Source organism: Equus quagga, chromosome 8 (assembly GCF_021613505.1).
Source record: "Equus quagga isolate Etosha38 chromosome 8, UCLA_HA_Equagga_1.0, whole genome shotgun sequence".
In the NCBI taxonomy this organism is placed as follows: Eukaryota; Metazoa; Chordata; class Mammalia; order Perissodactyla; family Equidae; genus Equus; species Equus quagga.
This window is the reverse complement of record NC_060274.1, coordinates 99,302,315-99,324,959: the sequence shown is the minus strand read 5'-3', so window position 1 is coordinate 99,324,959 and position 22,645 is coordinate 99,302,315. Positions and strand designations below refer to the sequence as shown.

General features: G+C 36.8%; 1 protein-coding gene across 1 annotated transcript in view; it reads right to left on the bottom strand.

The window, feature by feature from the left end:
* The window catches only part of CFTR (CF transmembrane conductance regulator), a 165,883-nt gene that overhangs the window by 125,277 nt on the left and 17,961 nt on the right, over positions 1-22,645 (bottom strand). The window contains exons 2-3 of the mRNA XM_046670741.1: positions 8,563-8,673; positions 4,409-4,517 (exon numbers count right to left, since the gene is read on the bottom strand). Coding sequence (XP_046526697.1) covers positions 4,409-4,517; positions 8,563-8,673 — 220 coding nt within the window. The remainder of the gene's footprint in view (positions 1-4,408; positions 4,518-8,562; positions 8,674-22,645) is intronic.

Below are 22,645 nucleotides of genomic sequence, written 5' to 3'. Positions count from 1 at the left end.
ACTTTTTAGCTCAGTGGGATTCCTGTCACTTTTATTCAGGGGCTCCATGGCCATAAAGGCTGCCTACTTATCTTTTCACAACAACTCTTCCTGCTAACTAAGCTTTCTCTTCTTCCATGACCCTGTCAGGCCTTACTACTCAAAGTGCAATGCTAGGGCAGGATCTTCACCTGGGAGCTTAGAAATGCAGCATCTCAGGGTCTTGCTTGAAACCTTCTGAATCAGATTCTGCATTTTAGCTAGATTGGGGTTGGGGGTTGGTATGCATATAAAAATTTGAGAAACACTGCCCTTATGTCATAAAATAGTTTATCTTCAATATTACGTTTTAAAATTTTTCTGTATTACCATTAAGAAAAAAATCAAACTAAAAAGTTCTCTCTGTGTGTACCAACCCCCAATCCCTTCACCTCAGATTCTAGCAAAAGTCAGATGCATTCAGTGATAATGTTGGTACTTGTCTACCTGAAACAGATCACCTGGGGAACTTCTCAAGAATACCATTTATTATCCCAGGGCCCATCCCAGACCAATTAAATTACATCATCTGGGGTGGGGCTCCCGGGTACGTTAAAGGTTGAAGTAAAAATTCTTTATATTTCAAAGAAATCTAAACCCTGTGAATTTCCAAATCTTCCTGTCACAGGAACTAGAGGAAGATGCAGAAGGCCGTGGGTAGCACAAGGAAGTGCAGCATGTGTGCTAGAGATGGGGGTTCTAGTAGAGGGTAGAAATATTCAGGCTATGGTGGGATAGCAGAGGAAGCTGAGAAAGACATGACAGACATCTAGAAGATTGGCTAGAGGTAGCTGTCCTGAGGTGAAAGAGACATAAGTCAGTGCCTAAGCCAGAGTCTATGTGTGCAGGATCCCCAAAAACACTCTCCCTTCTCTAGCAGTATGCTTGAATTCAAACACCTACCTAATGTCTTTGTCAAAACATAAGGGACAAAGATCTTCCTTTGCAACATAGACTGGGGGACTTGAGAACTCTAGCAACATGAGCACTAGGACTTCTCCTTTACACCCTTAAACTTCTTGGGGTTTAATGAATAAAAGTAGTGTGACCCAAGTTGCACTGACATGTACCCCAATTTTATGATGGAAAGATGTCCAGGGCTGCTTAGGCATCAAGAATATTTTTGAGTGAACACTTACGAATTTCTTATCATAATAAACGTATTGTGACAACCATATTCTCTCAGTAATCTGCTTACAGAGCTCCCTCTGCTTGGCTTCCCTCTGACTATCCTTCATTGACTCTCACACTCAGTTTTTCAACAGTAGTTTCTCTTCTATGTTAGGAGTCTTAAGTGTTAAAGACAATGTTGTATCTGGTCGCTGAGTCAGATGGAGAAAAAACAAGCACACAGTTAACGCTGAGAGGCCATAGCTAATAGGATTTAAAATTACATCAGTAGTGCAGAGAGCAGCTCCTTCACAGTGGCATTTCCTTTTTTCTTAACCTTTCACTATCAAAAGCAAATTTTACAGTACTTTTTCTATCAGTCCTGAAACCGACCAAATATTCTTTATACCACAATTATCTTCATTTAGAGGGACTAAGAATGTACAGGACATTTTGAAAGTATGTCCACCTTGTACCAAGAGAAGTGTTATAGCAACTTCAAGAATCGTTGCTCATTTAATGGACTTTAAAAATTACCAAGATGACACGCACAGAGGAAAGAAGGAATGCCCAGAAAGAATACCAAAAATACTAAGTCATTGGTATAGCTGTTTAAGAGGAGAGAGGTCATATTCTAACGGCTAAATTTTCTCCCCTTCTTTTCTTCTGAAGCGACAAAAAGAATGGAGCCAAGAGATCAGATGCCCTGAAAAGCTGCGCTCATCTTAATGACCACAACGGTTACCTAAATTCTTTAGAATTTTCTACATGTCCACTACTACTTAAAACTGCACAGCCTCGGCAAGGCCTTTTCTCTGCGACAAGGCTGGAAACCTACAGCCTCACTACACCTGTGTCATTGCCAATGTAAATGGTGCTTTCTCACCATGCACATTTCAGCTGCTTTTCCCATCCATTCTTTTCCTCACCAATATTCTGTTGGTTATGAAAAGAAGTTGAGCTGGTGCAAATAAACTTTGCCCTTCAAACGCGCTGCTGGTTCCAGACCTATAGCCCAGGGCTGAAGTTAGCTCAAGAACACCTCTCTCCTCACTCTCACTCATGGGTAATTAATACACCAAGAAAGACTTTAAGATTTCTTTTGGTGGGATATTTTCAAGCTTGAGAAGTTGAAAACTAAGTTAGCCCCTCTCCACATCCACTCCTTTCTCCCACCCCTTTGCACTACTGGCTCATGGGTAGATTTCACACAGTTCCTTCTGAGTATAAGTAAATGAGAAGACTCTAGTTGACTCCCTTATCCTGCTGCCTGCTATGAACCTTCTTCAGATTTGCTCCTGAGATGACCCTGGAAGAATCCTCCACCTTCAAGCTTCTGTTAACCTGTGTCTCCTGAGAAGATGCAAAGAAACTCAGCAGACCCAAGACTGGTTACTAGAGTCACCATTCTGTTGAATACCTAAATACAATCATTACAAATATAATTGCATAACAATTATAATTTAATATAATGGAAGAGTCGTAGGCTTTGGGGCTAAAGACACGTGGCCATCACTCAAATTTACCATATGTGTGACTTTAGGAAGGTTCCTTAATTTCCTTGCATGTCAATTCTCTTTTCTGTATGTTAGAGAAAATAACAACTGCTCCATGGAGTTACTGAGAGAATTAAATAAAATAATCTGCCTAAAAGGCTTAATACTGAACCTGGAATAGATTAGGAACAACAAATATAAACTCAATAAATAGTAAACTTTTGGTCTGTGTGCACATGCCTCATCTAAACTTTCACATCTATGTGAGTACTTTTATTCACATTAAACTTCTAGGTTGGTGGATAAATGATTTCAAAAGCCAGGCAGAACATAAAAAGGGCTTGATAATAAGGCTTCTCTTCCAGTTTCTACTCAGTAGTGCTTATGTTAATCAACGGAAATGTGTGATGAAGACCATGACTAAGGAAAATTTAGAGTCTGATGGCAATCTTTATCATGATATAACAATTGTTTGAAGTATCATTCACTTCAACCCACAGGAACTTATTGAGAATGTTACACTCATATGATAGGACCAGAGTCAATTGTACTTCTATACACTGATTCAAATGTATAGAATGTAATCCTTAAAGCAACCAGCAAAACATACTTTTAAAAACTAAGTCAAATAGAGCCAGACGCTATGGATAAAATTGTTTCCCAAAACTCTGAGAGCTCCTATTGAGAAAAATCACCTCAAAGACATATTAAAAAATAAGTAGTTCTTCAGCTACCTTATTCATATTTATGAACAAAATATTTTCACCCCCAAACTGCTACAGGTTTCAATAGAAATAGAAAGATTAATCGATCGATCGATAGAGAGGTAGATTTCAAAAGCCAGAAGAATTTTTCCAGATTATCAAGAACATTCTGGACCTAAATGTGGTCATCTTTGTCAAAATAAATTTTTAGTGTATTTTTCTTGGTGTGCATGAACTATAAATTCTTAAACAATGCAACTTGTCTGGCATCTCTTTGGGAGACATCATGGCAGCACCACTAACTCTCAGAGGCATGAAGACCTATACGAACACAATACAGATGCATCCAGATGGTACTAACGTCCCAAAGCAAATATCGTGCACAGCCTGTACTTGAAGACTAAATAAGTTTTCAACTTGCCATCACCTCTTACAGGTTACAACCAAGGATTCAAAATGATGCTCTGGTGATGTAAAAGATAATAGATCAGAGTCACATTTGACAGCAGCTGGGGACCATCTCAGGCTGTACTTAAACACCACAAAACCTGGGGTTTCCAGGCATGCACTCTCTTCACACTGATGATGAAGGAGACTGAGAACACACATTCCAAGAGCACCTTGCTGCCAAATTTTAAAGTTTTGCTATTTTCCCTTGAAACAATTCAGCACACAGATATGATTTCAGAAGATTACAAACATATATATGTAATTGGCTGAATTTGATCTAATTCCCTCCTGACATTGTCTCCTGACATTCTCCTGTTGAATGCAGAAAAATAAAGGCACCAGCAATTTCATGTACTAGGAAGATAATGCGATTTGGGATCACAGAAACTAAATTTTTTAAAAGAAATTTATTGTACTGAACCCATCTTAAGTTGTAAATTGCCACCTGTGTTCCAGGACATCTTAGTTCCAAAGCAATTTTACTTGTCTCTACCAGAGTTTGAGTGGTTTCTTTATATTTGGAGCTGATTAGTCCTTGTAGCTGTACACCAGATTACCCTAGTCTTTCTGTAATCATAAAAATTAATATAATTATTTTATCTATAATGAATTTACAAGTGAGATCCTTACCCCTAAATATAATATGATTCCATAGAACATAAATCTCCAGAAAAAGCATCGCCGAAGAGCATTAATGAGTTTGGGATTTTTCTTTGACACCAGCTCTCTGTCCCATTCTCTGCAAAAGAAGAAAAAGTGGGACCAATAAGTTGCATATGCAAATATTTGAGTTGTTCTATTTCCCTTAACATAGTTTTATTCACACAAGTACATCCAAGGAGATTAACCCAGTGACTGAAGAGACAAAACCTTGTGGAGACCTTTCAACACCAACGCTCAGTCAGATATTTGGCAAAATTCAGTGCTCCGCCATATACCAAATTTCAGGGAGTTGACTTCATGAAAAGGCCACATTATATGTGTTAAAGAAAGGTTCTGGGCTTCTTAAAAGCAATGCAACAGGTGGACAAATAACCTATGTCTCTTAAGAATACACATTGCTGTGCTTGGAACAATAAACAAAATTTAATTTGTTTTCCCCTTCGCCTCTCGATCTTCATCCATGTAGAACTGTAGTAGGTTTTACAAAATTTAACTGTCAAACTAAAAACAGGGTAAAACGTCAGGTGAATTTTCCTGTGATTTAACATCAGAAAAACTTGCTATTTAGACTTTGTTTTTAAATGTAAGGGTACGAAACAAATATCATCCAACTTCCTTTTCAACTACTAAAGTCATTTATTACAGTAAAAGTATTTGGAAAATTAGAATATAATCAAATTCTATATTTTCTGGTAAGAATAGAAAGTAAATAGTCTGAAAAATGGCTGGTATCAATAAATGTTCTGTTTTCTTTTAAATACTATAGGTTCATCAGCTGATTATATTTCAGTTATTGCCACTGCTTTCTATCAAGAAAAGCCCCCTGTGTCTTCCCAAGTGGATAAAATATAAGTCTAAATGTTACCCTCATCTTCATTTTTAAACTGCAAGAGATGAAAAGTTTCAAAGGCAAGAATTAGATAAAGGCTTTGCATCTCACCAACAGCTATTCCCATTACTACCCCTTTTTTAGAGGTGCTTCCAAGTCACTCTAAAAGAAGAACACACAAGTGAGATCTGAGGGCAAGCTTGGCAGTCTCTGTGCGTGGACAGTGGCTTCCCCGAGAAGCTCATTATCTATAACACCTAATTACCCTATCCTATCTGTCTGCCTCCCACATTCTTTCCCATTCTTTTCCTCACACACATGGGACTTGCCTCCCATGCATATCATTCAGTGACTCACAATCAGGTAAGAAACTAAATATGGAGACAGGTTCATCCTCTCTTTCAAGAGAAGAATGAGTCAGATGAGAAAGCCAGGAAAGAAAGGTGATACATCTACCAAAAAATGGTTTCAGGGTGGGAAGAAGTGGTCAATATTGAAGTCATGTAGGAAGATGTCATTATATTTGACTTTAAGAGACCTCTTGTGACCTTGGTCAATGTCATTTAGGAACATTGTTGACACAGAAACCATATTTCAGGGAGCTGAGACGTAAAGGAAAGGTGAAGAGGTGGAGAGACCAGGAGAGCAGAGAAATGTTAGCTATGAAAGAAAAAAAAAAATGAATGGGGTAATAACCTGAGAGGAAGGCAAGGTGGGAGAAATTTTTTTTAATGAGTGGGACTTGAACAATTTGTAGCCTGCGAAGAGTTAGCAGCGAGAGTGGGCAGTGTGGTTCTAGCAGCACCATAACAGACCCACAAAGCATTCCAAACACCAAGAGTTGAATCATAAGGGAAGAAGCTTTATACTTATCGAAATTGTAGCCTAGCTACAGTCATAAAATGAATGTGTGGTTTGCACACAGGAGTGATGAGAAGGTTCAATCCCAGGGCATCAAACTGAGCCAGATACGCCAAAATACCTCAACCATGTGGTAACCACCCGAGGGCCTTTGTCACAAGGCAGTTATGAAATATGAGGCCAGCCTCACTTCCCAAGGGCATAGAGGTACAAAGTACTATAAAAGGTATGTCATTCCTCCAAAATGTTTCAATAAATTCCAAATAACATTTTATTAAAAAAGAAGGAAACAACAGGATGAAAAAGATATAAAATAAAGATAAAAATAATAAAGATAGAATTTATGGACTTAGGTTGGCACAGAGTTGTTGAATTGAAACAAAATAGGTATATTTTCAAAACTGAATTGATATGGGGACACAATGAAAATGGAGGAGAAAAAAATGTTAGGCCAGATAATCCTACAAATTCAAGTGTATGTCCTTTATTCGGCCACAAATAAAAATATATCTGGAGTACACAGTTTCTGATTAACTTAGCCCTTCTCTAATTAATCTTTCCCTCAGCATCTATTCAGAACTTAGGTATTCAATATCTACTATATTATTTTTAATTTGCTGATATACCTACAATGTATTATGTTTATACAATTTATCTCTGCAATGTTATAGATTTTTACATAATGCTAGCCATTTCACATTCAATCATCATTCATTCACGCAACAGATATTTATTGAGCACCTACTATATGCCAGGCCCTATTGTAGGCACTTGGGGATACCTCATAAATAGACCCAACCAATCCAAACAAAAAACAAAATATCCTTGCCTTCCTAGCACTTATGCACACTCAGTACTCAGTAATAGAAGTTGGTCCTTGATCTTGGAAATGTGAATCTACTACTCTCGCTAGCTTAATTCTTTGAATAAAATCAAGAAAAGTAAGGTTGATTATCTTATTTTGCCATGAAAATGTCAAAAAAAAAAAACAGGAACAAGTTCAATGAAAATCAGCTCAACAAATTGCAAGTCTACTCAACTTTTTTATTTTGGTGCAATAATTTAGTGGCTATTTTTTCTTTATCTTTTTTTTTACTAACTGCTACTTCCCTCTCGCTTTCATCTGGTACCAGGCCTTGTGCTGCTGGCACAAGACCCACTCTAGCTTATTCATAATCTGTGTTGGTCTGAGGAACACTTGTGACTCAAGAGTCTCTGGGGTTTTTCACATTTGGCCAAGGAGAAAGAGCTCTTTCTTCTGTGGTCTGTAAAGATATGAGCAAAGACTTCTGAGGACCCACTGCATGGAGGAAGTCAGTCTGAGACAACAAAAGCAGCACAAGGCAAATGCCATGGGGTGGCATTTGAGTCCCTGGTTCCATTGAGTCCCGAAGGCCAGTCCTCTACCTTGGCCTTCACACAGGTAGAGCACATGAGCCAATAAATTCCCTCTTTCTATTTGCTTAAGCTTGTTAGCTGGGTTTCTGTCACTGGCAATCAAAAGAATTCTAATCAATGCTCTCAGAAAAGGAAACTGAGAATTTCTCTCTCTCTCTCTTTTTTTTTTATGAGGAAGATTGGCCCTGAGCTAACATCTGTTGCCAATCTTCCTCTTTTTGCTTGTGGAAGACTGTCACTGAGCTAACATCTGTGCCAATCTTCCTCTATTTTGAATGTGGGACCCCACTATAGTGTGGCTTGATGAGCAGTGTGTAGGTCCATACCCAGGATCTGAACCTATGAGCCCCAAGCCACTGAGGCAGAGCACATGAACTTAAGCACTATGCCACAGGGCTGGCCCAAGAAACTCTGAGAATTTCTTTACAACAGGAAACACTGCTGCTGGGCACACCAGGAACGCAGACCTGGGGAGGATCACGGCTCCATCAGTCATCAGCTGGATGGTTACATCATCACTGTGAGCCTCAGTCTGCTCTTCTGCATGACGGAGATGATGCTTTCCTCCCAGAGCGGCTGATAGGAGACACTACACTTGGCGTTCAATATGCACCCCAAATATGAAATTTTTACATTTCTTTGATATCCAAAGCCATTACCTTAAGATTTCCAAGTATGTACATTTCTATTTGCATACTAAGATTTTGGAGACAAAGATACACAATTTGCTTCATAAAGATGTTATTTCCATCTTCACCAAATCCGCTTAATGTTCTTTAAAGACAGGTAACTTCTCAGGATTCAAATAGGTATTTTTCAGAAAAAAAGTCATTTCTCAGGAAAATGGTTATATTTCTTTTATCCTTCCCCTTTCATTGTTTAATTCTTAATTGGTTAAGACTTCAGCAAGAATACAAGATGTTGCTGTTTTAAATATGCCATTTTAAGAGTTAAGCCCTCCAATACATCAGTCCTCCCTTCTCTAAATAATTCATTTCTCTCTTCAACTGATAAATGATGTGCATGAACATACCTTTCCAATTTTTCGGACAGGTTGTCAGCAGAATCAGCAGAAGGGATTTGGTATATGTCTGACAATTCCAGGCGCTGTCTGTACCCTTTCCTCAAAATTGGTCTGGTCCAGCTAAAAGAAAGAGAAGAGGGACAGAGAGAAACATTAACTCGACTGGGTCTCCAACGTAGACCTGGAATCTGATGCCCCTTGAAATCTTCTGGCCTGTGGAAAATGGTAGATGTGTAAATATGAGAATAAAATAATTCAACTTATGTAAATACCAGGGCTTCATATCTTACAGGACACATCTGTATAAAATACCAACCCCTCCAAACTTATGTGATGTAGCCTTGTGAGAAAGGATCGGGAATGATGGTAGAATCCTTCCCAGAAGAAAAAACAAACTGCTAAACATTCTATATTAAAAGTATTCTAAAAAAAAAAAAAAAAACTGGGGCCGGCCAAGTTGCGCAGCAGTTAAGTTCACACGTCCCGCTTTGGCAGCCTGGGGTTTGCCGGTTGGGATCCTGGGTGCAGACCTACACACCGCTTGGCAAGCCATGCTGTGGCAGGCATCCCACATAGAAAGTAGAGGAGGATGGGCACAGACGTTAGCTCAGGGCCAGTCTTCCTCAAAAAAACCTGCCCCAAAATAACCAGATACTAGGAGTTGATAGCAAATTGCTGAAGTCCGGTCTCCACCACTTCAAATATAAAATGACCTGTGAATGATAAAATCGACCCTCAGGCAACACCCTTATATAACTTTGTTACTGTAACACCTGGTACTCAGCAATGAGCTATTTGTTGAATGAACTGACTCTTGCCGGAGGGTTAATGAGTAGTTTGTATCAATTTGTTGACTTAATTATCACCTCCGAATGGTTACTTGAGGGTGGGGATGATACCTTCCTTATGTTTTGCTCCTCGCCCATCAGCAGTTACGCACATCTACCCTCTGCACATCAAATAAATAACAATTTATGACGGAAGCTAGCGAAACTGGTGTGGTAAATAATTAGGGAGGATACTCCAATTACTTTCAAGTACACTGTTTCTAACTCCTTTGGATAAAGTGGAATAATCTTCACAGAGACAAGAAAATCTAAAAAGAAGACAAAGAAGAAGAAAAAGGAAGAGGAAGGAGGAGGAGAATTATGAAACAAAGCAATCACATCACGTATGAAGAGAAATTTCTAAATGAAATTTGAGCAGATGAGACCTTTCTTGGGTGAAATTTCATTTATTTATTGAGAAAAGGAAACTGAATTTAGAATTAGTAACCCCCAAACATATGCTCTTTCCCTTAGTATCTTTCTTTTCTTCAAAAATGTCTAAAATTTGATGTCACTGAAACTTTGGTAATGTATCAAAATGCAAATTAGCCACCAAAAATCAAAGGGGTCCAGATTCTTCTTTATACTTCCCTGGTCTCCCGCTTCTTCTGTCAGCCCTGCCCTATGTTTCTGATGTCTCTACAACTTGTCCTTCCTTAAAACTTAACTGAATTAGGGCCCAACTCGAAGGCTAAGTAATTTCATCAATCATTTCTTGCTAAGATATCAAGGTGTGACAATGGTTTTTAATATGTCACTTTTCCCATTAACTTGCAATATTTTCATCTTGAAAAGCTCCTTCAGACCCTAATAAAGAGTAATAATTAGGTTTCGTCTTTATTGTCCAATCTGATCCATTGGTAATTTTTCCTGGAGAATGAGAATGAAAATAGTTGGGGACAGTCTGAACACAGCAGTTAAAGAAGTGTCATGATCATGCAGCATCCGCAGTGGGCATCGTCTAAGAAGGGGACGTCATATCCACCTGGTGCCAAACCCGTGACCAACATAAGCAATGGAAGTACATGTGGAAATACAGGTGGTATTTAGGCTATGAAAAATCAGGGACAGCATTTTAGGATATAAACTCCATCTTGTTGGTTATAAGCCTTTGTAAACTTAAACCAAGAAGGGAAAAGGTGAATCAAGAGTTTACTACTGAAAAAACATTATGTGTGTATAGCACTTGTCAAAGAGCTTTCACAAACATTAGCACATCGTGATTTTAATTTGAAAATCTTTTTAGGTAGGTAGAACAAAAACATATTATTGCCCTATTTTAAGGATAAAGAAATGGAGGCTCAGAGATGCTAAACTTGTCTGCTAGTAAAGGCAAAAACTATAGATTTTTGCCACATTCTTTTGACTTCATTCCTTCCTTTACCATGCTCAGCTTTCCCTATTTAGGAAAATTAAGCATGGCGGGTTGTTCTAGACAGATAGCTGGGAGGAGAACCTAGAAGCAGGGAGACCAAAACCTGGCAGACTGCAGGCAGTGGTGCGGTGTGCTGGCAAATCTTTAACTGTCCCTTCTCCAGCAAAAACAAAATGACTTACGGCATCTGCCAACTTCTGTGGTGTGAATACTCCCACCATGACTAATTTCAAGTATCCAGATGTGAAGTCACTGAACACAGAGTTGGGAAGAGATTTACAATTGCATATCATAACATAGTGTGGTTACCATTCAGATAAAATGAACATAAATAACCTCAATAGCATAGATAATAGTAAAATGTAAAATAATTAGGTAATAACTTTTGAGTTTTTATTACCTTTGCTTTAATACAATTTACTTAACTACAAGTTTAAATTTTTTTTTCTTTTTTTTTTTTGGTGAGCAAGATTAGCCCTGAGCTAACATCTATTGGCAAGCTTCTTCTTTTTGCTTGAGGAAGATTGTCCCTGAGCTAACATCCATGCCAATCTTCCTTTACTTTTGTATGTGGGACCCTGCCACAGCATGGTTTGATGAGCGGTGTGTAGGTCCACACTGAGGACCCAAACCTGCAAACCCTGGGCCACCAAAGCGGAGCACACAAACTTAGCCACTACACCCCTGGGTTGGCCCCTTATTTAATTTTTAATACTAGTTGTGCCTAACAAATAACTCACAAACTTCCTGAAAATTGAACAATCAGCTTGGCCAGAAAGGGCCAACTGCAGAAGATCATGGACAGCCAGATGGTTGAAAGACTTGAAACAAGGGTAATGGCATTGAGGACAGAAAGGAGGAGCCCCTAGAAGATTTAGTAAAAAAGAAAATGTACTTCATCTATTAATGTCTTACATTTTCAGTATGTTTAAAATTATTAAAATATGACACTAATTCTACAAATAAACAAAATTTCACTATCAATACACCAAAAACACCTTTGTAGAAAATTAAATAAATCTTCATATCTCTTTTAAAAAACATATAAACATATATCTTTTCGTCTATTTCTAAGACCCAAAGACCATTCCCATAAATGAGTTTCCAGCTCATTTTAAAGTAACATAATTTGTGGGCTGCTTTTATAAAAAGTTTCCTGCATTATCTGTGCCCATTTTAATATGTATGTTACACCAGGACATCTAGCTTTGATTATCAAGACTTCCATAGCCCAGCATCATCAAACCAAACATTCAGTAGCATTAAAACTCAAGTTAGTCATTTATAATTATTAATATAATTTAGTATTTCCTGTCAGGCTCACCATAGTAAACTTATATTTGTATCCTGAAATAGAAACTTGGCTTAAGGTAAATTATGAGAACTAAAATCAACTAAGCTTAGGCTTCCCGGCAATCACCAGAGCTATTTTAGAGAAAGAATTTATTCTATGAGGTTAAACCAACAAAATTGAATGAATTTCTGCCCCATCAAAGGGCTCTCCATGCCTATATCAAGCCAGTCTTAGAAATACAAAAACAAAAATAAAACAAACAAACAAAAAATTCCCCATATAGCTACACGTAGACACTTTATGAAATATTAGTTACTATAAACTCTAGCCACCGCTCCTTTTGAATAATCCTGAGTAAGTTAAACATACTTGGATAGAATTTAGGAATGCCCAGCCAGGATTTCCACTTCAGTATTTCTTCCATCAGAAATCAGTGAGCTCCCAGGTGTTTCATGAAGCAAAGCAGGTACCCCTGGAATAACCGAAAGCAAGAAACCCTATTCCTCCTCCCATTTGCCCCCACCAACTCTTCTTCTCACCTCTAATTGAGCTTATCCTTCTCCTTCATTCAATAATTAGTCACTATATATTGACAATGGACTTAAAATTGGTCTACTTAGAAATTGTGACAGTTTCCAAAGTTCTGGCAATTTCTAACAGAAATTAGCTAATCATTAATTACAGAGTAGCAGACAGACATCCCTAAGGCATACAGCTTTTTATAACTTAAAAGTTTTAAACTAACTTTGAAAAAAAGGATCTAGTACCCCAGAAACACTGTTCTGTTCACTTAACTATAAGAGGCTTCGTTTTGAGAAAAATGCTATCACTTGATTTTTCAAAAATACACACACACACACACAAAGATGAAACTGTATTTAATTAGTTTCATTTCTTAGGACAAAACTTCCAATTTTTGCATACAGTGACTTGCAATTCCCTATGATGCAAAGAATTTTCTAGTTATAGCCACTACTACAGCCTTGCTTTTCACAAAACCTATCCCCCTAAGGCCACATAATTAAAGCTTATAATCATTTTTCCATTTGACATTTGACTTTAGTAATCCAACAGAGGCATCTGACATTTTCATCTGCTAGAATTTAAGATGAAGGTCAGGTATCAGATCTTTTTAGTTCAAAATGATTTTGTTTGTATAAAACAATCATGCTTCCATGGTATATAACATTACTTTTTGTTTAACTAGCAAAATAAAATAAAATGAAATTGCAAATTTAAATCACTGGTTATATGACACTTCTCCTAAATACTGACAAAATTGATAGACTCAAAGACTAACAGCTTTCTTCATTTTTGCATGAAATAATTAATACTTGAGGAATTAAGTAGAAATTACTCTAAACTACTTTGTGTAGTCAAGTTTAAATACACTAGAGGTTTTCTCATCATCCAGTATATTTATCATGAGCTTCAAATAGCCCAAATAATCTGGATAGTCCTGACTAAGGAATATGTTGAACCTCATGCAGAGGACAGAGGGAAACCATTTGAACAGATTGTGATAATAAATCTCAAATTCCTGCAGCATAGCTCTACCACTTTGCTTTAGTTTTGTGTGTGTGTGAGGAAGATGGCCCTGAGCTAACATCTGTTGCCAATCTTCTTTTTGCTTGAGGAAAAGTGGCCCTGAGCCAACATCTGTACCAATCTTCCTCTATTTTGTATATGGGTTGCCACCACAGCATGGCTTGATGAGTGGTGTAGGTCTGTGTCCAGGATCCAAACCCATGAACCCAGGCTGCTGAAGCAGAGTACACCAAACTTAACCACTATACCACCAGGCCAGCCCCTGCTTTAGTTTTTTTGAAAAATCGCTATGATGGGAAGGATTGACTTGAGACCAGAAGTCGTCTCACTTCTATATAGAGCACCTAAATACATAAAGCAAATATTAACAGACAAAGAAGGAGAATCTGATGGTTAGACAAAACTAGTAGCAGACTTCAACACTCTAATTACATCAATGGATAGAGATCATCCAGACAGAAGATTCAATAAGGAAACGTTGGCCGTAAAAGGTATCAAGATGGACTTGATAGATATATACAGAACATTCCATCCCCAAACTGCAGAATACACACTCTTTTCAAATGCACATGGAGCATTCTCTGGGATAGATCACATATTAGGCCACAAAACTAGTCTCAATAAATTTAAGAAGATTGAAATAATACCAAGCATCTTCTCTGACCAAAACAGTATGAAAGTAGAAATCAACTACAAGAAGACAACTGGAAAAGCCACAAAAATGTGAAAATTAAACAAAACGCTACTGAACAACTACTATCTCAATGAAGAAATCAAAGGAGAAATAAAAAAATACCTGGAAACAAGTGAAAATGAAAATATGACATACCGAAATTTAGAGGATACAGCAAAAACTGTATTAAGAGGGAAGTTTATAGCAATATAAGCCTAGCTCAAAAAACCAGAAAAGTTGCAAATTAACAATCTAACAATATACCCAAGGAAACCAGAGAAAAAAGGACAAACAAGGCCCAACATCAGTAGAAAGAAGGAAATAAAAATCAGAGCAAAAATAAATGAAGTAGAGACTAAAAAGACAATACAAAAGATCAATGAAACTAAGAGCTGATTCTTTGAAAACATAAACAAAACTGACAAACCTTGAGCTAAATTCACAAACAAACAAAGAGAAAAGGTTCAAATAAAATCAGAAATGAAAACGAAGAAATTACAACAGATACCACAGAAATAAAAAGGATTATAAGAGAATACAACAAAAAGCTATATGCCAACAAATTGGATAATCTAGATGAAATGGATAAATTCTTAGAATTACACAACCTTCCAAAACTGAATCAAGAGGAGGTAGAGAATCTGAATAGACCAAGCATGAGTACGGAGATCAAAACAGTAATCAAAAAAAGGAAGTCCAGGACCAGATGGCTCCCCCAGTGAATTCTACCATTCAAAAAAGATAATTCCTACCCATCTCAAACTCTTCCAAAAAATTGAAGAAGAGGGATGCTTCCTAATTCATTCTATGAAGGCAATAATATCTTCAAACAAAACCAGACAAGGACTACACACAAAAAAAGAGAATTACAGGCCAATATAACTGATAAATTTAGATACAAAAATCCTCAACAAAATACTAGCAAATTGAAGACAACAAGACATTCAAAGGATCATACAGCATGATCCAGGGATGCAGGAATGGTTCAACAGCCACAAATTAATCAATGTGATATACCACATTAACAAAATGAAGAATAAAAATCACATGATCATCTCAATAGATGCAGAGAAAGCATCTGACAAGATATAGCATACATTTATGATAAAAACCCTGAATAAAATGGGTATAGAATGAAAGTATCTCAACATAATAAAGGCCATATATGACAAAATCATAGCTAACACCATACTCAATGGTGAAAAACTGAAAGCTAGGCCTCTAAGAACAGGAACAAGACAAGGATGCCCACTTTCACCACTCTTATTTAACATAGTACTTGAAGTCCTTGCCAGAGCAATTAGGCAAGAAAAAGAAATAAAAGGGATCTAAATTGGAAAGGTGGAAGTAAAACTGTCACTATTTGCAGATGACATATTATATAAGAAAACCCTAAAGAATCCACCAAAAAACTATTAGAAATAATAAATAAATACAAAATCAACATACAAAAATCAGTTGCATTTTATGCAGTAATGATGAAATAGCAGAAAGAGAAATTAAGAATACAATCCCATTTACAATCTCAACAAAAAGAATAAAATACCTAGAAATAAATTTAACCAAAAAGTTGAAAGCCCTGTACACTGAACACTATAAAACATTGTTGAAAGAAATCAAAGAAGACACAAAGAAATGGAAAGATATTTCATGCTCATGGATTGGAAGAATTAACATAGTTAAAATGTCTATACTTCCTAAAGCAATCTACAGACTCAATACAATCCCCATCAAAGTCCCAATGACATTTTTCACAGAAATAGAACAAAGAATTCTAAAATTTATATGGAACAACAAAAGACCACAAATAGCCAAAGCAATCTTGAGAAAAAAGAACAAAGCTGGAAGAATCACATTCTCTGATTTCCAAATATACCACAAAGCTGTAGTAATCAAAACATCATGGTTCTGGCAGAAAAACAGACACACAGACCAATGGAACAGAATTGAGAGCCCAGAAATAAACCATACATCTACGAGCAGCCGATTTTCAAAAAGGAATCAAGAACATACAATGGAAAAAGGAAAGTTTTTTCAATAAATGGTATTGGGAAATCTGGACAGCCACATGCAAAAAACTAAAAGTAGACAAATATCTTACACCACACACAAAAATTAACTCAAAATGGATTAAAGACTTGAATGTATGACCTGAAACCATAAAACTCCTAGGAGAAAACTTAGGCAGAAGGCTTTTCAATATCAGTCTTAGCAGTATCTTTTTGAATATCATGTCTCTCCAGGCAAGTGAAACAAAAAGAAAAAATAAACAAATGGGACTACAACAAACTAAAAAACTTCCTCACAGCAAAGGAAACTATCAACAAAACCAGAAAACAACCTAACAATTGGGAGAAGATAATTGCAAATCATATATCTGATAAGTGGTTAATATCCAAAATTTATAAAGAACACAACTCAACAACAAAAAAACAAACAACCCCATTAATAAGTGGGCAGAGGATCTCAACAGACATTTTTCCAAAGAAGACATACAGATGACAACAGACACATGGAAAAATCTTCAACATCACTAATTATTAGGGAAATGTAAATTAAAACTACAATGAGACATCACCTCACTCCCATCAGAATGGCTATTATTAAAAAGACAGGTAATAACAAGTGTTGGAGCAGATGTGGAGAAAAGGGAATATAAATTGGTACAGCCACTACGGCAAACAGTATGGAGATTCCTCAAAAAATTAAGAACAGAACTACCATATGATTCAGCTATTCTGCTTCTGGGTATTTACTCAAAGAACACAAAAACACTAATTTGAAAAGATATGTGCACCCCTATGTTAACTGTAACATAATTCACAATAGCCAAGACTGGGAAACAACATAAGTGCCCATCAACAGATGAATGGACAAAGAAGATGTAGTACACATATACAATGGAATACTACCCTGCCATAAAAATAAAGATGAAATCTTGCCATTTGCAACAACATGAATGGACGTTGGGGGCATTATGCTAAGTGAAATAAGTCATATGGAGAAAGTCAAAGTATGATTTCACTCATATGTGAAAGATAAAAACAATGACGAGAACAAACAAATGCATAGATAAGGAGAACAGATTGGTAGTCACCAGAGGGGAAGGGGGAAAAGTGAAAGGGGTAAAAGGGCACATGTGTCTGGTGACAGATGGTAATTAGTCTTTGAGTGATGAACATGATGTAGTCCACACAGAAATCTAAATATAATGGTGTACATGTGAAATTTATATAATGCTATAAACCAATGCTATCTCAATAAAAAAAATGAAAAAACTCATATAAATAGAACTTCAAATGTCACAATTGTTTCATTAACTTAGATTTGATGTCATCTTATAGTCAGATGTATTTTTCTCAATGAATTTTAGTGAAAATAAAACTTGAGAAGGTAATGGTATCTAGCACTCAAAAGTCCTGTGTAAAACTTGTAGACTTCAAGAATGTACCCCAGAGTCGCAGCAGCAGAGTGAGGGTCAGGTCGGAGAGTCCCTGTCCTCTGACAACACAAGGTATTTAAACAGTGTTTACTGCTTATCCGTAAAATGCTTAATTTCTAAGCAATAATCACTTTAGTCAGCTCGATCACCTTTAGGAAGTACTTGCTTACTAGAGATCAGCCGTTTTTGTGTTTGAGAGTTAATTACTCATGGGGCTCTAATTTTACCAAGAGAATTATAGAAGTCCTTCTTCTTTCTCTAGATAAGTAAACAGTAAAGTAAATGTAGTTAATGAATTTCAGAAGATCTGGAAAGGTGATCATTGGCTGTTCAACAAAAGACCACAAACCCAGTCTGGTAGCCCAGAATTTAGAATCATACATGCATCCTAACATAAATTAATTTAACTTCATGCCTAATGAATCCAACATTAAATAGAAAATCTACTTGCCCATTTTTGGAGATGTTTCTAAATATAAACATGTTTGGAATGTAAGCTTATCGAGAAAATGTCTGGGAAGATGTTTTCTTTTTTGCTCACCTATATTCTCTAATGTTGAACCATGAGCACGTACCACTTTGGAAATAAGAAGGAAGTTCTTTTGAATTAAAGAAGAAAGTATATGTAATTATAACTCCTTACTTAATCTGGCTATCTATGAGGATAAACTTTTTAGTCAAGTATGTTCTAACTCCTTGAGTCTCATACAGTACTTGCTATCAATTTTAATTTCCCACAAAATCACTTTTTTTCTTTCCTGATACGGTTGTCTGAGGTAATACTTCACCACGCAGACTATAAAACTCCAGCCACCTGACTAGTACTACAAATCTATTACTGAAAAAAACTGAATTAATGATTCTAAGAAGAAAAGACAACTCTAGGTTTTAACTCTGTCTCTGGCATTTCCCAGCCACGTGACCTGCAAAAAAGGCTCTTCTTAAGATATTTCAGCTGCAGCAACTCCTCAAAATAATAACCACCATGACAGCTTTACCTGATTTTCATGGGGCCAAATTCGCTGTTGTCTATAAAACATTACAACTGTACATTATTACATACTTCTTCACATAAACTACTTGGCTTCAGTTTAATTTTCAGAACACTAGAATTTATTATTGGGATTATAATGATAGTAATAGCTAAAATTAATAGAGCATTACCACAGCTCTGAAAAATTCTAAGTATTTCATCTGATCCTCACAACAATTAAAGAGACAAGTCCTAGTCTTATCCCCTTCTTACAGATGAGTAACTGGGGCTGAGAGAACTTAAATAATTTGTCCAGGGCAGAGTTAGAATCTAAAAATAGGACTGTAATACCAGAGCCTACATTTGTATCAAAAATGCCATATCAGGACTAATTTTTTAAAAAGCACCATACACTTTGATATAACACTAAAAGCACAAGCAACAACAGAAAAACTAGATAAATTGGACATCATCAAAATTAAAAACTTTAATGCTTCAAAGAATGCCATCAAGAAAGTGGAAAAATAACCCAAAGAATGGGAGAAAAAATTTGCAAATCATGTATCTGATAAGGAACTTATACCTAGAATAAACAAGGGACTCATCACTCAGTCATAAAAAGACAACCCAATTTAGAAATGGGCAAAGGATCTGAACAGACATTTCTCCGAAGAAGATATACAAACACCCAAAAGCACATGAAAGGATACTCAACATCTGTAGCCATTAGGGAAATGCAAATCAAACCCAGAATGAGATACCACTTCACACTCACTAGGATAACTATAATCAAAAGACAGGTAATAGCAGTATTGACAAAGATGTGGAGAAATTGGAATGCTCATACCCTGCTGGTGGGGATGTTAAATGATGCAGCCACTTTGGAAAACAGTCAGAAAGGTCCCCAAAATATTAAACATAAAATTACCATATGACCCAGAAATTTCACCACTTGGTATATGCCCAAAGAAGTGAAAAAGTATGTCCATACAAAAATCTGTACACAAAAGTTCATAGTAGCATTTTTATAACAAGCAAAAAAGGAAAAACAATCCAAATATCTATTAACTGCTGAATGCATAAATGTATATTCCTACAAATAGAGTATTATTCAGAATAAAAAAGAATGATATACTGACACATGCTACAACATGGATGAACCTTGAAAACATTACACTAAATGAAAGAAGCCAGTCACAAAGACCACATTGTTCCATTGATATGAAATGTCCACAATAGGCAAACCTATAGAGACAGAAGGTAGATTAGTAGTTGCCTAGGGCAAGGGATGGGGAAGGAATGGAGAATGACTACTTATGGGTATGCAGCTTCTTTGGGGGTTGAGGAAAGTGTTCTAAAATTGGTTGTAGTACTGGCTACACAACTCTTCAAAAACCATTGAATTATATACTTTAAGTGGATAAATTGGTATGTGAAGTATATCTCAATAAAGCTGGTATTAAGACAGACAGTATACAGAAATCAACCATGAGTGTCAATTTTGGAAAGTTTTCCCAAATGTTTTATTTTTCACTCCTAAAACTGGTAAAACGTAAATTCTTATTATGGTGACTTTGACACTCTAAACCCTTTCAAATATGTTAGTACCCAAGGCATTGCTGCAAGGGATTAAGATCCTGTGGATAGCCCATGAGAGGATCTAAGAATTGCTGACATGGATCATGAGTTGTGTAAATTGTTTATTTCCTGGTCCCCAGAAGCAAGGCACTTAATTGTTGGAAATATTATGAATACAGGAAAAGTAATAATTGAGACAGTATTGTAAAGAACCTGAGGAATGAATACCATGAGAGCAGAAAGACCACTTCTAACAGCTATACCTAATTCACTCCCATGATTTGGATTTCATGGACTCCAGCAATTGAGAGACAAGTAATGTACAAAAAAATCCCACCTATTTTGAAAGATAACACAGAGGAAACAAAGCATTGTGATTTATAGCCTGTGCCCATGTGCTTTAGAAAAGCAGCCTTGGGGTGTTGTTCCATGGTTTTAGTTTGATTTGCATTCTATCTGGGCATGAAGCCACTAATAAAAGTCATAAAATTGATTGTAGCTGGAACAATTGGCTAGAAAGATAGGATGATTAACTGCCCTATAAAATTGCTGCATCCTACATGAGTTTTAGGAGCTCTTTACTAAGCATGAAAGACAAGTGATATCATTGCTCTCTAATTTCTGATTTTTATTTCCATTGGCAATAAGAAATCTATTTGAAACCAACAAAATAAGGAAGAGGGAAAACGGATTTGCCGTAAAATCTTATGGTAGAAATGCCACTGGGTTACGGGCTAGCATTTGTAAAAGCTCACAGAGAGAAACTTGTGTGACTGTCCAAATCTCACCACGATTACTGTTATTTTAGACAATCGCATTCTCAAGAACAGAGCAGAGAAGCAATTTCAAGCATGCCCTGTGGTAGCTGACAGGGAAAGAAGGAAAACAAGTTCTGCCTCTTCTCTCTAAGGTAGGAAAAAAACATACGTCACGTGAGTGATACAAGGATATCTCCCATATGACATAACGATTTAACTTTGCTGGTATTTGTTTCATACTTATCCCATTTATTTGGTATTCCCTCCCTTTTTCTAGAACTCTGAAACCCTTATTGAAGCTCTTTGTTCACTTCACTTGTTCGGACACCGTCAGTAGGACCCAAACTAAACACCCCGATGGGTTTCACCATCCTTCATAAATGAAATACCCATGTCCTTTCTGAGCCATGGTTTTCATTGTGTAATTAACTCAACACCTGGAATCAAAGCTATTTGATTTTTCTCTGCTAAAGCGTTTCTCTCAGCATGGAGAAGACACTCCTCTTGGGGACAGAAATCCTCTGAGAAGCTCTGGGCAGCAGAGTCAGGGATCTGTTTGGTACAAGCCGCCAGAGGCATAGCACGTGCTGGATTCTCACAGCCTTCAACATCCAAATGACTTAATGACCCTCACTATGTGTACTTCACACATCACTACTTACTTAAAAATATCACTACTTATCATTAAATCCTCTCTGACATCTGCTTGTCAGTTACTGCCTTGAAGCAACATTTCCAAAATTAAAAAAAATAATGCAATTTCACCCAACATCGTTCATTTGAGGATGTTTACTTATTTGCTTATTTTGCTGGATCGATGGAAGGGTAAAATGGAGGTCAGAGGTGACCTCAGAAATGGTTTAAGATGAAGATGATTAAAAACTAATACTCCAAGGGTAACTCTCTAACATGATGCACCACAAAAACAAAGTTGATTTTTTTAAATTCAGTGGTGATAAAGTTGGTTTCTAGGGTTCTGCTTGGAATCATCTAAATAGATAAATGATCAGTCAAATTCTAGAATTTCTCTCATTTATCTTGATCTTCTCTTCACTCTAATTTGTTTATGCTGTCTGCTCTGTTACACTGTCACACTCCTGTTACTCATGATTATTTCTCAGAAGGATTCAAAGAGCAGAACGTCATTGGATTCAGACTTCTCAACTGCAGATGGGTTCCCATCTTCAAACTGTATACAGAACTTGGTTATTGGTGGCATTTTAATCCTTTTTCTAATCTTTCACTGTTATTATTTCACCTTCTAGAAAACCTTTAAAATCACAAATAATAGCATTAAAATATAAATTTAGCACCTTCTTTATTTCTCCCCCTTTTCACAAGGGAGAGTACCTTGTATGACTCAGGATTTAAGTTTCAGATCCTGTTCCTGAGGTTGTGGAGCAATATTAATGTTATTTTTCATTTCCTTGATGCCTTGATATTACTGGGAGGGACACTGACAATAAATCTCCTGAGAGATGCAGGGGAGGAGAGCAGTAGTGACTGAACCTTTATTCATACCCACTGGGAATCCCAGAAAAAAAGGAGCATGACACAGGCAGAGAATGGAGACAGCCATTGGACCAAGGTTTACCAAGGAAATAAGACTCTATGAAAGAGACTT